Source organism: Gekko japonicus, unplaced genomic scaffold, assembly GCF_001447785.1.
Source record: "Gekko japonicus isolate JY-2015 unplaced genomic scaffold, Gekko_japonicus_V1.1 scaffold599, whole genome shotgun sequence".
Lineage (NCBI taxonomy): Eukaryota > Metazoa > Chordata > Lepidosauria > Squamata > Gekkonidae > Gekko > Gekko japonicus.
Window position 1 is genome coordinate 846,998 of NW_015172571.1, and position 15,310 is coordinate 862,307.

The 15,310-nt window shown below is 49.2% G+C and overlaps 1 protein-coding gene across 1 annotated transcript in view; it reads right to left on the reverse strand.

The window, feature by feature from the left end:
* Window positions 1-11,656, reverse strand: part of MBD6 (methyl-CpG binding domain protein 6) — a 39,320-nt gene extending 27,664 nt beyond the window's left edge. The window contains exons 1-3 of the mRNA XM_015421359.1: window positions 11,631-11,656; window positions 8,207-8,343; window positions 8,003-8,105 (exon numbers count right to left, since the gene is read on the reverse strand). Of these exons, the coding sequence (XP_015276845.1) occupies window positions 8,003-8,105; window positions 8,207-8,319 (216 nt within the window). The 5' untranslated portion in view covers window positions 8,320-8,343; window positions 11,631-11,656. The remainder of the gene's footprint in view (window positions 1-8,002; window positions 8,106-8,206; window positions 8,344-11,630) is intronic.
* Between the last annotated feature and the right edge of the window lie 3,654 nt (window positions 11,657-15,310).

Consider the following 15,310-nt stretch of genomic DNA (forward strand, 5'->3'; position numbering starts at 1 on the left):
GAGAACCAGGTTTGATTCCCCACTCCTCCACTTGCACCTGCTGGTGTGACCTTGGGTCAGTCACAAGCTCTGGCACAGCTGTCCTTGAAAAAGAGCAGTTTCTGTCAGAGTTCTCTCAGCCCCACCCACCTCACAGGGTGTCTGTTGTGGGGAGGGGAAGGGAAAGGAGTTTGTAAGCCGCTCTGAGACTCCAAGTGAAGGGCGGGGTATAAATCCAATCTCTTCTTCTTCTTCTCTTCTTCTAATCCACCTCGAGGCTCAATGACAAAGGCAGACTGTAAATAAAATAACAAATACGGCACATAGCAGGAGTTATTCTCTTACAAGGTATCATGAACCCAAGCTGTTTAAGGCTTTTAACCACTGTCTTAACGACCGCACGATGTGAGTTTGTGCTGACTCTCTCCCCGCTAATTCTTGTGCACACAGAGATCCCATGAGACCAAGGAGTTCATTTCCTGGATATGCTCTCAGCAAAGGGCAAGGTGAATTGGAATCAAGGGATATCCATGGGTGGAAAAAAGGACAGCCGACTTTCAGAGCCGAGTACACAATGCACACATGTGCACACGAAATTCCAAAGCTAGCTCAAATTCTCCTCAAACCCCGGCTGAACGCAGCAACCCAAATATGCTTTGCAAACCAAACAAAGCTGCATATAGTTTGCATTACTTAATTCTGCTTCTGGTTAAGCCTCAATAGAGGGGTAAAGAACTATATGGGATACTGCAGCCGCTCCCCTCCTGACCACGGGAGACCCTGATTGGCTTCCCTCTGCCCCCTTCCTCCAAACACTGCCCTCCAATTTTCGGACACTTCTTTGCAGCAAAAGGGGTAAGAAACTTGCTTTTGTTGCTACTCTTGTTTTTAAAGAAATAAAGCTGAGCATGCTGAATTCGGAATTGTGTGGTACGTTCGCTAAAGTACAAAATACATACAGGCCCGGCTATTACCCCCTTCCTCTGCAGCGGGGTGGCCCTGAGGAGGTGGAAACTGCTGTGGAAATCGCTCTGTGTTGCTGGGCCGTACAGAGGAAGGACCATGCTGGTTACGAGCTACCTTCCAGGTGCTCGGAGGAGCCAGTCCAAAGCCCCTTTCCTCCTCTAATTGAGGCTATCGCTTTCGAGGCCAGTCATTTTCAAGCTACACCCCGAGGTTCCTCAGAGGTTATTAGGGCTGCTTCCATTAGAAGGCCTGTTAGCAGCAGTCACCCATTTCCCTCTGCAATACCCAGCATTCCCCTGAAGTTGTGCATCTTTTGGCCTACATCTGCAGCGCCTGTGCAGAGATGGCGAGGCCCAATAGACCCAGCCAGCCCCCCTATGTGAAATGGGAATGCACATTAAAACATCCTCCCCACCCCCATCTTTCCCCAGAATCCTCTGCAGCATGCAGGGGTGCCCTACCAGATGCACAGACAGCTAATATGGAACCGGTTTCCTACAGGTGGAGCGCTTGAAAAACTACAGCTCTGCACCGCAGCTAGGAACGTGCTGCTGGCAGAAAGGGCCCTTGAACACAACGCCGGCCCCTGCTGAATGGCAGCTCGATCGCCATCCAAGCCAGACACGCGCACAACAGGCACAAAATGTCCTTTCTAAAATAGCTACTGGTGGTTGGTGCAGCGAGCAAGCCGCCGTCCATGGATCAAATGTACCGTTCTGCAAATTAAAGGGCAGGAGCTGGTAAAACCATACGAGGAAGGGCCGGACTTTTCCTGAGGCCCGCAAGCCCAGAGGGATGACCCTGACAGACCACTCCAGCTCACCCTTCTGCCCTGAGGCAGGACACCCTAGAAATTGTTTGTCTTCTCTGCAAGATTCCGTTCTGCCACCTTGAGATCACAGTGTAAAATGAAGCAGACTTGCATCATTGCGGCTGTTTCAGGAATATCCTCGCCCCTGTGGAGACTGGCAACGTGCTTGTAGAAACAATGCAAGCCGAGATACCCAGGCAGCTGCACTCTGTGGCCAGTGCCACGTTCCCTGGTTTCCTTTTCAACGCTTCTGCCAACCTGCGGCACGCCCACTGTCCCGGCTCGTATCTAAAATGTCTACAGCCTGTTATCTGCCTACCCCTTTTCCCCCCTAGAATGCTTCTAAGGAAGGAGACTCCACGGCTGGGCTGAAGAGGCACGTAGGATTAGGACATTCATCCTAACTTCTCACCTTTGACCTCCACGGTCACACTGGGGTTTGTGAGAAGGTTACTTTGAGAAGAAAGCAAGGGGTAATAGGCCTCAACTGTTCATGTAGAGTGCTGTCAAGTCACAGCCGACTTATGGCAACCCCGGCAAGGGGCTTTCAAGACAAGTGATTTCGCAGAGGCTGTCTGCCGTCAGCCTTCCTCTGCAGAGTCTTCCTTGGTGGCCTCCCTTCCACGTACTGACCCTGCTGAGCTTCCGAGATCTGACGAGATCGGGCTGTATCACGCTGCCCTCCCTCCCCAGGCCCCAACTACCTCCCTGCAAAACAACTAAGGTAATTCTTTTTATCTTGGGTATCATTCCTTCCACAACAGAAAGACAACGAAGGACCAGCACAGCATTCTTCTGAAGAATGCCCTAGGCCAGTGATGGCGAACCTTTTAGAGACCGAGTGCCCAAACTGCGACCCAAAACCCACTTATTTATTGCAAAGTGCCAACACGGCAATTTAACCTGAATCCTGAGGTTTTACTTTAGAAAAAAACAACTCATACATTAACTTAAGGTGATCCAAACAAAGTAAGGAAAGCAATCCCAAATGCTTTCATTTAGTTAAAATTATTTGGCAGAGAATTCCACAGTTTAATGACGGTCTGGGCCTGGCTGGGGCGATGGCACGTGTGCCCACAGAGAGGACTCTGAGTGCCACCTCTGGCACCCGTGCCATAGGTTTGCCACCACTGCCCTAAGCCAAGGGTGTCAAACATAAGGCCTATGGAACCAGCCTGTCTAGGGCAGTTACGCGGCCCATGAGCAACTGGAGCAAGGGAGGGAACAGGAGGCTGCTTGGGGGGGGGGCGGGGGGGCCCCAGACCACTTCAATTGTGGCTTCAGCACAGCGGGACAACCTCGTCTGCTGCGGTCAAGCAGAACCCCCCCACTTCAGGGACTGGTAAGTTGGGGGGGGGCACTGCAGCTGCATCCATACCTCTCCACTTGGGATGCAGCTCCAGGGATGCTGTCCTGGATGGCCGCAGGGATCAGCGTTTGCACGTGGGTGTGTGTGTGTGTGCAGACAATCCTCTGTTGGGACATGGGAATGTCTGCCCAGCGCTGCACTGCTGGCTCTCCAGTCTGCCCATGTGATTTTTACTTTGTATTCCCCCCCCCCAGCCCATGGGGCCTTGCAGTGAGGACACACCAACTCGGAGCGTACCAGTTGCTTTCCTTTATAAAGTTTATATCTCTGGTACCCGGCATTACATTTTATGGCACACATGGCCTGGCCCGACAAACTGACATTTATGTCAGATCCGGCCCTCATAACAAATGGGTTCGACCCCTCTGCCCTAGCTGTTCTTAGATCCTACATATCTCATCAAGCCACAACTGACTTACGGTGACCCCAGCAAGGGGCGTTCAAGGCAAGTGAGAAGCAGAGGTGGTCTGCCATGGCTTTCCTCTGAAGAGTCTCCCATCCAAGTACCAACCATGTTTAGCTCCTGAGATCTGATGAGATTGGGCTGTACCGTGCTGCCTTCCCTCACGGCTGACTTCTTACTCATGGCTTAAATCTGTCGTGTCCCATCACGATTACTCCTATTTTGGAACACTTCTAAATATTTGAAAAGTGTTTACATCTCCCCAGCTCCCAATCTTCTTTCCTTTCCTGGGTTAAATACGTAGCTTCTTTGGGAGGAACGTCCCCAGAGCTGTGGGAAGAGCTCCCCAGCATAGATTTCTTTTAGGTTCGCATCTGATGGGAAATGGAGGCTGTATCTCAGTGGCAGAGCACCTGCTTTGCATACAGAAGGTTCCCGGTTCGAGCCTCAGCATCTCCAGTTAAAAGAAGAAGAAGAAGAAGAGATTGGATTTATACCCTGCCCTTCACCACCCAAAGGTGTCTCAGAGCGGCTTACAAACTCCTTTCCCTTCCCCTCCCCACGACAGACACCCTGTGAGGTGGGTGGGGCTGAGAGAACTCTGACAGAAACTGCTCTTTTTCAAGGACAGCTGTGCCAGAGCTTGTGACTGACCCAAGGTCACATCAGCAGGTGCAAGTGGAGGAGTGGGGAATCAAACCCGGTTCTCCCAGATTAGAGTCCGCATACTTAACCACTACACCAAACTGGCTCTCAGTTGGAACTAAAGCAGCAAAAGGAACTAAAGCAGCAAGAAAGATATTTTGGTTCCATGGAGAACTACTGCCCATCAGGGGATGCGAAACTGTGCTAGATGGACCAAGGATCTCGCTCAACTGATCAGCATCTGGTGTTCGTCAACATTTATTTGTACATATTCTTCTCTAAGTGCAGAAACGGTCACTTTTTGAGTCTCACACTTGTGTATATTCTACAATTCTGCAATTAGCATTTGGCAAAGAATTCAACATGTTGAGAATCTCTCTCTTTTTTTTTTTAAAGCAAGTTCCTAGTAACTACTGCGTAAAGAAGTCTGGAAATACTTCAGCAGTGCCTACATCTATCACCATCATTCCCATCAAATCACCTTTGTTAGATGCCAAAGGTGAGATGCTGAATAAACAAATAAAACGACAATATATGAGGGTATTCAAAAATCTGTAAATGATTCTCTCTCTCTCTCTCTTTTTTCATCTGAGCAACCAGAGTGTATCTGAAGAAAATTCTACATCAGAGTTCACAGTAGACCATTTTGAGGGGAATTCTAAGGAGCAAATTCGTTTTAGAGCTGAAATATTTATGTGAGCCTCATGTTTGAAGCCTGCCGGGGATTCCCACCCCCCTTCTGCTTTCAAAGCACACTTGGGGCTGTCTACACACTAAGGTTGCCAGCTCTGGACTGAGAAATTCCTGGAGATTTGAGGGGTGGAGTCGGGGGAAGGTGGGGTTTGGGGAGAGACCGCAGCAGGGTACAGTGCCATGGAATCCACCCTCCAAAGCAGCCATTTTCTCTAGGAGGACTGATCTCTATTGTCTGGAAATCAGTTGTAATAATATGAGGTCACCAGGCCCCAGCTGGAGGTTGGCAGCCCTACTACACACTCCAAATCTATCATTTTTCTTTGGCTATCCTATGTCACACGCCCACACTCACACAACCTGCAGAGGGATAAAAGTGTCCTTGCCAATATCCTATTTTGAGCCTAAGGAAATTTTTATAGATAGATAGATAGATAGATGATAGATAGATAGACAGACAGACAGACAGACGATAGATAGATAGATGGATGATAGATAGATAGAGGAGATGGATGATAGAATAGATAGAATAGATAGAATAGATAGATAAGATAGATAGATAAGATAGATAGATAAGATAGATAGATAAGATAGATAGATAAGATAGATAGATAAGATAGATAGATAAGATAGATAGATAAGATAGATAGATAAGATAGATAGATAAGATAGATAGATAAGATAGATAGATAAGATAGATAGATAAGATAGATAGATAAGATAGATAGATAAGATAGATAGATAAGATAGATAGATAAGATAGATAGATAAGATAGATAGATAAGATAGATAGATAAGATAGATAGATAAGATAGATAGATAAGATAGATAGATAAGATAGATAGATAAGATAGATAGATGGATAGATTAGATGGATGGATAGATGGATGGATAGATGGATGGATAGATGGATGGATGGATGGATGGATAGATGGATGGATAGATGGATGGATGGATGGATGGATGGATGGATGGATAAAATAGATTAGATAGATTAGATAGATTAGATAGATTAGATAAGATGGATAGATTAGATGGATGGATAGATGGATGGATAGATGGATGGATGGATGGATAGATGGATAGATGGATAGATAGATAGATAAAACTAACAGTGTGGGCTCCAGGATTTTGGGGGAAACCTTGAGCAAAGCATCTTTTGTGGATTGCACTTAAACAGAAAGAAGTGAGACTGGCAAACTACGAGTTCTCTCACCTCCTTGGTCCTCCATGCAAAGTGAGAATAAAGGCACTGCTGAAGCGGCAGGACCACTGGTAACCATGGGATCCCACCAAATGTTTGACTTTGGCTGCAATGACACACACTGAATAATCCACTTTCAATGCCCTTTCCAACTGGATTTTGCCAGTTCACACAGTAGAGTAAAATCCAGTTGGAAAGTGCACTGAAAATGGAATGAAAGTGGATTATTCAGTGTGTGTGACCACAGACTTCTTCGCCCGCTGGTGCCAGCAACGGCCCTCATGTGCCTTTCTTTTCATGATCATTATAAGGCTTTAAGGTGTTCTTAAGTGTAGGGTTGCCAGCTCTGGGTTGGGAAATTCCTGGAGTTCTGAGGGTGGAGCCTGAGCAGGGGGGAGTTTCAGGAGGGCAGGGATCTCCGCAGGGTATGACGGCGTACAGCCCTACCCACCTCAGCCGCCATTTCCTCTGAGGGAACTGATGTTCTGTAGTCTGGAGATCAGTATGTAATCCCGAGAGATCTCCAGGTCCCACCTCGAGATTGGCAACCCTGTCTAAACAGCTTGGGTCCCAAATACCTGAACGACTACTTCCACCCTTATCAACCTATTCTGGTTCAAGGGTCCATATGGAGTGTTCTTCCATAGGAACTGGTCTTAGCTGAGGTTAGCTTGGCCAGGTACCAGGGGAGGGCCTTTTCGGCTGCCGTCCACAGGCTCTGGAATGCCTTCCCATTACAGCTGACAGTGGCCCTGTACATCAATGGCCATCTGGAATGGGCTAGAACCCTTTTTGTTCCAGGGAGCCTTGAATTAGGACAACAACAAAAAAGTAGGACAGACATATTTGCTATCCGTTAACGGTTTTCTAATGCTTCCATGCAGCTTTAAGGTCTCCGCAGGAATTTCAGCTGCAGAGCTGCACTCCTGGGCTGTTGTTTTTGCAGACTGAGATGTTATGATTTCATACACAGCACTGATGGGAGAGGCTTTAGATTTATACGCTGCTTTGACTGCAGTTTGGAGGGGAAAGCAGTTCATACGTAAAATGAAATCCCACTTCTCGGACACAGTTTGACAATTTCAATCCTAGAGCAGGGGTCCCTCAACATTTTTGAGGCTGTGGGCACCTTTGGAATTCTGACACAGTGTGGTAGGCGCAGGCACAAAATGGCTGCCGCAGCTTCAGTCACACAATAAAGATCCTTGTGCTGTGGTGGCAGCCACTGTCCAAGCAATGTTTTATTTATTTATTTATTTATTTGATTTATATCCCGCCCTCCCAAAGGCTCAGGGCAGCTCACATGCAGCAAAGCCGAGTGCAAAATACAATACAGTATATAATAAATAGAACATTTAAAATCACAATAAAATCTTCCAATAATACGGTGCTATACATATATTAATCATCCAAGATGGGGACAACCCCCCCAGGTTTGGTGGCCAGCTGTCTCAGTAGCATGGTCTCCCACTACACTGTCTCAAACTTCTGCCAGGGCCCGCTTGCCCCCGTTCTTATAGGGCAGCCAATGACTTGCCACCTCGGTGGTAGAATAGTGGCGGCGGCGGCTGCTACTCAAACGCCTGGCGGAAGAGCTCCGTCTTGCAGGCCCTGCGGAACTGCCTAAGATCCCGCAGGGCCCGGATCTCCTCTGGGAGCTCATTCCACCAGGTAGGAGCCACCACCGAAAATGCCCTGGCCCTAGTAGAGCAATGTTTTTAAAGATCTGCACAGCCCATTAAATATCCAGTGGCCAGTCAGAAGCCCTGCTGGGCAAAAGCCCCCCCCCCGCCTCCGGTTTCTAAAAACACTTGGCGGCCACCAGAAAGGGTGCAAGTGAGTGCCATGACACCCAAGGACACCAAGTGGAGACCTCTAGGCCTACTGTTAACTCCAAATGTAACAGATCAGGTTCTCTCCTGGGACTTGTACCTTGTGCACATTGAGGGGACACTCCAGGCCACACTTGCACGTGCCGTCCGCCAGCAGGTACGCACGAGTCTGCTCCAACGAAGACAGGCTTGTGCCGCTAGGACTGCAAGAGAGGGGGGGGGGAGAAAGCAGGCAGTGTTAGAGGTAGCCCCGGGGTGGGAGGGGCCTATGCCCCAGCTGTCGGAAGAAGAGGGGGCAGCTCACCTGATGTAGCGCACCCCGCCCTCTTCCACCCTGCGCTGCCAGCCCACGGGCACAGGTGCGACTGCTGGGCGCCCACCTCGATCCACACCACAGCAATCATCGCCGCCATTCATTGTGCTCCCTCAGCGCTTGGGCACCTGAAAGAACCATCAGTTGCTGAGGTAAAATAAGAAAATATAAAACACGCCAAAGAGTTACGTGGGGGTGGGGTAGGATGGGGTTGGACAGCACAACAGCTGAAGAGCACGCTGAGGCCCAGGGGCTCGACTGATATTGGCACAGTGGAGAATGAAAGGCCTGTGTCCGTGTGGCACAGTGATCAGAGTGTAGGACGAGGGCCTGAGACAACCAGGTTCGAATCCCTACTCTGCCACAGAAACTCACTGGGAGACCATGGGCCTGTCACACTCTCCACCTAACTCACCTCGCAAGGTGTTTTTTTTAAAAATTAGGAAAATGTGCATGCCGCATCTCCAGACGCGCTTGAGTCCAAAACAAAACCAAGCAAACAGACAATAAAAACAATACGCACTAGCCACAGTGATAAAAACATTATCAACAAGACAATCCAAGTCAATTAAAAGAAAACATGCCAATAAAATCAAGCCAGGACAAAGATGCACATAAAAAGAAGCTGTCTAAAATATTATATTGATAAAATAGTCCTCAGGCTAAGAGCAGACCACAGAACAGCTAAAAAAAAAGATGGAACCCTCTAGTTAAAAGCCCAGGTAAACACAAATGTTTTGGCCTGGCACCTAAAGGAGAGTAAAGTAGGCACCAGGTAAGGCTCTAGGGGGAGAGGATTCCAAAGGCATGGTGCCACCACCAAAAAAACCCTGTCTCTGGTCCCCTCCGCCTTACCTCTGCAGGCAGGGGCACAAAAGAACAGCCTGTGGGAAGACAATCTTAGGTGATGTATTGGACAGTATGGAAGGAGGCTGTCCTTCAGGTACCCCAGTTCTAGTGCATGCATGGGAACAGAACTAAAAAGAACCTGAAAGATTCCCCCTGACAAAGCTGCACGCAAAATGCATAGGGATTGTATAACTATTACAGGTTCTATTTCCCTCTGCCCCAATTTGTTGCTTCATCTTCGCTTGGTGAGGCCCCCTTTTTTCTTCAAATACCCTGGCCTTAAGGGGTAAGAACCAGCCCTTTGAATTGAGCCCAGAAACAGATGGGCAGCCAATGTAAATCTTTCAACACGGAGGTGTTGTGAGGATAAAGTAGAGGAGGGGAGAATGATGTGATAAGTTGCCTTGGTCCCCCCCCCCAACTGGGGGGAAAAGCAGAGTTTAAATAAAATAACATAAAAACACAAGCACAAGAGCTCAGGGCAAATTTTACAAGCTAAAACTGTGAGGCCTGACCGAATTAAGGAGGAGGAGGGGATTGGATTTATACCCCGCCCTTCACTTGGAGTCTCAGAGCGGCTTACAAACTCCTTTCCCTTCCCGTCCCAACAACAGACACCCTGTGAGATAGGTGGGGCTGAGAAAGCTTTTTCCAGAGCTGTCCTGGAGAGAACAGCTCTGACCAGAACTATGCCTTGCCCAAGGTCATCCAGCAGCTGCAAGTGGAGGAGTGGGGAATCAAACCCGGTTCTCCCAGATTAGAGTCCACGCACCTAACCACTACACCAAACTGGAGCAGTGGGACCTTGGACTTCAGCTAGAATGACTGCCCCAGCAAGGCCTCCAACAAGACGTTGTGGGGATTTCAACCATGGTCACAAATGTGGCATCCATCATCGTGTCCCCTCCTAACCCTCAAAGGGACATTTGCCAAAAAAAACCCCCAGGTAAATGTCAAGTCTACAATTGCCTGGAAAGGTGAGATCAGGAGACCAAGGACAGCAAGAGGCTCTGTATGGTTGCTATTTGCGATTTACAAAGACAGAAGCTTAGAGCCAAGCCACATGATCAATGCAGTGACCACAGAGTCCTTATGGGATTGTAACCAATTCAGACTACAGGTGGTGGGAACTGCGCTTTCTAATGCATTCCATGTAAAAACCTCACCGTTTGGACAACCCTGTCATTGCGGAGGTTATTTCTTAGCCCTTTGTCTCAACACGGTATCTTTTTACAGGAAAGAGATTTAGTTATTGATTTATTTGGAAAATTTATATGCCGCCTCTCAAGAGACTTGCTTGGGACGGTTTACGACTAAAACAATGAAATGAAGACACTAAAACAAGCCATTAAAAAACAAGCACAATCTGTTAAAAACAAAGCAAGCCAGGAACACGAAGACAGCATAAAACAAACATCAAGCAGCCTGATGTGATATTGCTATAACAATCCTCAGGCCCGAAGCAGACCATTAAAAAAAATGCTATAAAACCACTGCTTAAACACCTAGGTAAAAAAGGAATGCTTTGGCCTAGTGCCTGAAAGGAAGTAAGGTAGGTGCCAGGCAAACCTCAAGGGGGAAGGCATTCCATGAGGGAAAGTGTGATTGAAAACGTGTTATTTCTCCCACTACACACACCAGCAGTCCAAAGTGGTACAGTCTGAGAATAGGCTTGCCAAATCCCCCTGGGGGGCGGGGAAACCCCCGCCCCAGAGGCCCATTCCCCGCCGCTGGCGTATCGGGCCCCGGGGGGAACCCCACTCCGACGTGCGCGTCACCCGGAAGTGAGGTGACCACGCCGGGCACGCCGGGGGCGGAGCCACGGTCATCCGAGGGAAAACTCTATGGAGCGCGTGCTCTAGATGCCAGACGGGAGTCCCCTGCTCCGGAGGAATTTACACTTGGCAACCCTATCTGAGAAGGACTCTACCACATGATTCCCTCAACTGGCAGATCAGCCTTCTGAATGCAGACAGGAGTACCAATGAATAACACCAAATAAGATGGAACAGCCCTGACCTGGATAGCCCAGGCAAGCCCGATCTCGTCAGATCTCGAAAGCTAAGCAGGGCCGAATCTGGCAAGTATTTGGATGGGAGACCTCAAAAGAATACCAGGGTCAGGAGGCAGAGGCAGGCTATCAAGGCACTTCTCTGAACGTTCTCCATGCCCCAGTAGGAGTTGCCAGAGGTCACCACGACTTCCAGACATGGGCGCACACGCACACACACAAAATGCAAAATAACAAATAAGATGGAACAAAAGTTCTACAGGTAATGAGAGGAAGAGGGGGAAACCAAAGCTCACATAACAAGGAGGCTTTAGGTTAGAAAGGAGGCATCAACAGGATGTGAGAGATCCCAGGACTGTGTTACGAGGGGGGCTGAGGTAAATCGCCATGACAGTCTCCATGTTCCCTCACCCTCTGCTGTCTGTCTCCCTCACCCCTCCTCCTCACACACTCTGGGCAGTCCTGACCTACTAAACTCCATCAGGAAGGAGCCGCGCAACAGCCAACAGCCGGCTGATCCCTTAATCCCAGCTCTGCCCTGCCAACGGTTCCTACCTGCTCATGGCTGCAAACCTCGCGGCAGGCGGCGTTAAGGGCGGGCACGCTCCCTTCTGGCATTCATAGTCCAAGCGGCCTTCCTCCTGGGGTCCAGGCAGTGCCCAGTCTCGTGAGCTCGCGCCCACTCTCCGGCCACGCTAGCCGACACCTAGAAGAGAAGGGCGACACCTTGCTGTGGCTGAAGGGTACAAAGAAGGTGAAGCTACACAGCCAGCCCACTCCAGACAGGGGGGACCTGCTGATTCCAGGAAAATACTTGATCACCCAGTTAACTTGGAGTGTAAATATTCCCCCCCGGACCAGTAAAGCTGCTTGTTACTCCGAAACTGTGTGTGTAAAGTGCCGTCATATCTCAGAAGCTAAGCAGGGTCGGCCCCTGGCTAGGACTTGGATGGGAGACCGCCAAGGAGGTCCAGGGTTGCTACGCAGAGGAAGGCGATGACAAACCACTTCTGAACATCTCTTACCCATGAACGGTCATCACGAGTTGGCTGAAGCTTGACGGCACTTTATGCGTACACACAAACTGCCATCAAGTTGCAGCTGACTTACGGTAAGGTAAAGGTTCCCTTGCTTGAAAGGGTTGTGGTGCTCTAGGGTTGCGGTGCTCATCTCCGTTTCGAAGCCGAAGAGCCAGCGCTGTCCGAAGACGTTTCTGTGGTCATGTGGCCGGCATGACTAAACACCAAGGCGCACGGAACGCTGTTACCTTCCCACGTGAGCTCGCGCCCACTCTCCGGCCACGCTAGCCGACACCTAGAAGAGAAGGGCGACACCTTGCTGTGGCTGAAGGGTTCAAAGAAGGAGAATCTACACAGCCCGCTCCAGACAGGGGGGACCTGCTGATTCCAGGAAAACACTTCAGGATCACCCAGTTAACTTGGAGCGCAATTGTTCCCCCCCTGGACCAGTAAAGCTGCTTGTTACTCTGAAACTGTGTGTGTAAAGTGCCGTCATGTCTCAGAAGCTAAGCAGGGTCGGCCCCTGGCTAGGACTTGGATGGGAGCGCCAAGGAGGTCCAGGGTTGCTACGCAGAGGCAGCCAATGACAAACCACCTCTGAACATCTCTTACCCATCAACGGTCATCACGAGTTGGCTGAAACTTGACAGCACTTTATGCGTACACACAAAGTGCCATCAAGTCGCAGCTGACTTACGGTAAGGTAAAGGTTCCCTTGCTCAAAAGCCAGTTGAGTCTGACTCTAGGGTTGCGGTGCTCATCTCCATTTGAAAGCCAAAGAGCCAGCGCTGTCCGAAGACGTTTCCGTGGTCATGTGGCCGGCATGACTAAACACCAAGGCGCACGGAACGCTGTTACCTTCCCACCGAAGTGGTACCTATTTATCTACTTGCAATTTCTTGCTTTCGAACTGCTAGGTTGGCAGGAGCTGGAACTAGAGACGGGAGCTCACTCCATCATGCGGCACCGGGGTCTCGAACTGCTGAACTACCGACCTTCCACAGCCTGCAGTTCAGCGTCTTAACCACTTGAGCCACCACCTCTTTCGGTAAACCTGGTGTTTTTTTCAAGGCCAGAGACAAACAGAGGTGGTTTGCCATTGCCTACGTCTGTGTAGAAACCCTGGACTTCCTTGGTTGTCTCCCATGTAAATATTAACCCACGTCCACCCTGCTTAGCTCGCAAGATCTGACAAGATCAGGCTAGCCTGGGCCAGCATCAACGGTCATCACGAGTTGGCTGAAACTTGACAGCACTTTATGCGTACACACAAAGTGCCATCAAGTCGCAGCTGACTTACGGTAAGGTAAAGGTTCCCTTGCTCAAAAGCCAGTTGAGTCTGACTCTAGGGTTGCGGTGCTCATCTCCATTTGAAAGCCAAAGAGCCAGCGCTGTCCGAAGACGTTTCCGTGGTCATGTGGCCGGCATGACTAAACACCAAGGCGCACGGAACGCTGTTACCTTCCCACCGAAGTGGTCCCTATTTATCTACTTGCAATTTCTTGCTTTCGAACTGCTAGGTTGGCAGGAGCTGGAACTAGAGACGGGAGCTCACTCCATCATGTGGCACCGGGGTCTCGAACTGCTGAACTACCGACCTTCCACAGCCTGCAGTTCAGCGTCTTAACCACTTGAGCCACCACAGCTTACGGTAAACCTGGTGTTTTTTTCAAGGCCAGAGACAAACAGAGGTGGTTTGCCATTGCCTACGTCTGTGTAGAAACCCTGGACTTCCTTGGTTGTCTCCCATGTAAATATTAACCCACGTCCACCCTGCTTAGCTCGCCAGATCTGACAAGATCAGGCTAGCCTGGGCCAGCCAGGTCATGGCACTCTGGAATTAGCCACATTTTATTATTTTGTGCTGCTAAAAGAAGATGTGCAAAGCGCTAGAGACTTGGGACATGAGATACGTAGACAGCATCACATCTGTATGCTTCCTGCTACTTCAGTCTAATCAAACCAGTGTGGTGTGGTGGTAAGAGTTGAGAGACTCGTTTTAAATTTCCACTCTGTCATTGAACCTTGCCAGGTGACCATGAGCCAGTCACTGTCTTTCCGGTTAACCAACCTCACAGGGCTGTTGTTGAGAGGTTAAAGCAGAAGAATGATCAATGTTATAAGCTGTTCTAGGTCCCCATTAGGGAGGAAAACACAGTATACATGCCTAAATAAATAAATACCAAGTTTGAGTCCAGTGGCACCTTTAAGACCAACAAAATCTAATTCTGGTTATAAGCTTTCATGTGCGTGCCACACTTCATCAGAACTTCATCTGCGTGGATGGGCATGAAAACTTATACACAGAATGAAATTTCATTGGTCTTAAAGGTGCCATGGTACTCAAACTTTGGTCTATTGCTTTAGAACAGGGGTGTCAAACATGCTGCCTGGGGGCCGGATCAGGCCCCCGGAGGGCTTCCATCAGGCCCGCAGTGGAACTGGCCATCTCCTGCTTCCAGTTCTGCTGCTGCTTCTGCATCATAGCTTGCTTCGCCAGACTCTCTTAATCACTCAGCCATTTCATGTTTTAACCTGGGTCCTAGACTCAGAACTCTGAGCGTGAGATTTCTGTGGTGAATGTCAATAACTCAAAAGTAGGGTTGCCGCTTACAGAGCTAATGTTTTAAGCATGTTTTTTTATTTTAAGTAGAAAAAAAACCCCTTTGTGTTTGTGTCCTTTATAAAGTTTATATCTCCGCTACCTGGCATTACATTTTATGACACACATGGCCCGGCCCGACAAGGTCTAATTTATGTCAGATCCGGCCCTCATAACAAATGAGTTCGACACCCCTGCTTTAGACCAACAGGGCTACCCACCTGACTCTAACTAAATCCCAAACGCTCTGGGAAGGACAGACACTTAGTGAAATGCTAAAGTGACACGCTTCTAAGCAAACTGACTTTAGCGGGCTTAGAAGGGTGTAACTAATTAGGGCCCTGACCCGGATGGCCCAGGCTAGCCTGCTCTTGTCAGATCTCAGAAACTCAGCAGGGTTGGCTTTGCTTAGTACTTGGATGGAAGGCCTCCAGGGAGGTCAGGGTTGCTATGCAGAGGCAGGCAATGGCAACCATCTCTGCACGTCACTTGTCTTGAAAACCCTACGTGTTTGCCCTACGTCAGCTGTGACCTGACAATGCTTTCCACCACCAACAAGTTAGGGTTGGACTCAGGGGTCGTTTCGTAGAAAAAGAGCTAGGGGAACTCATTAG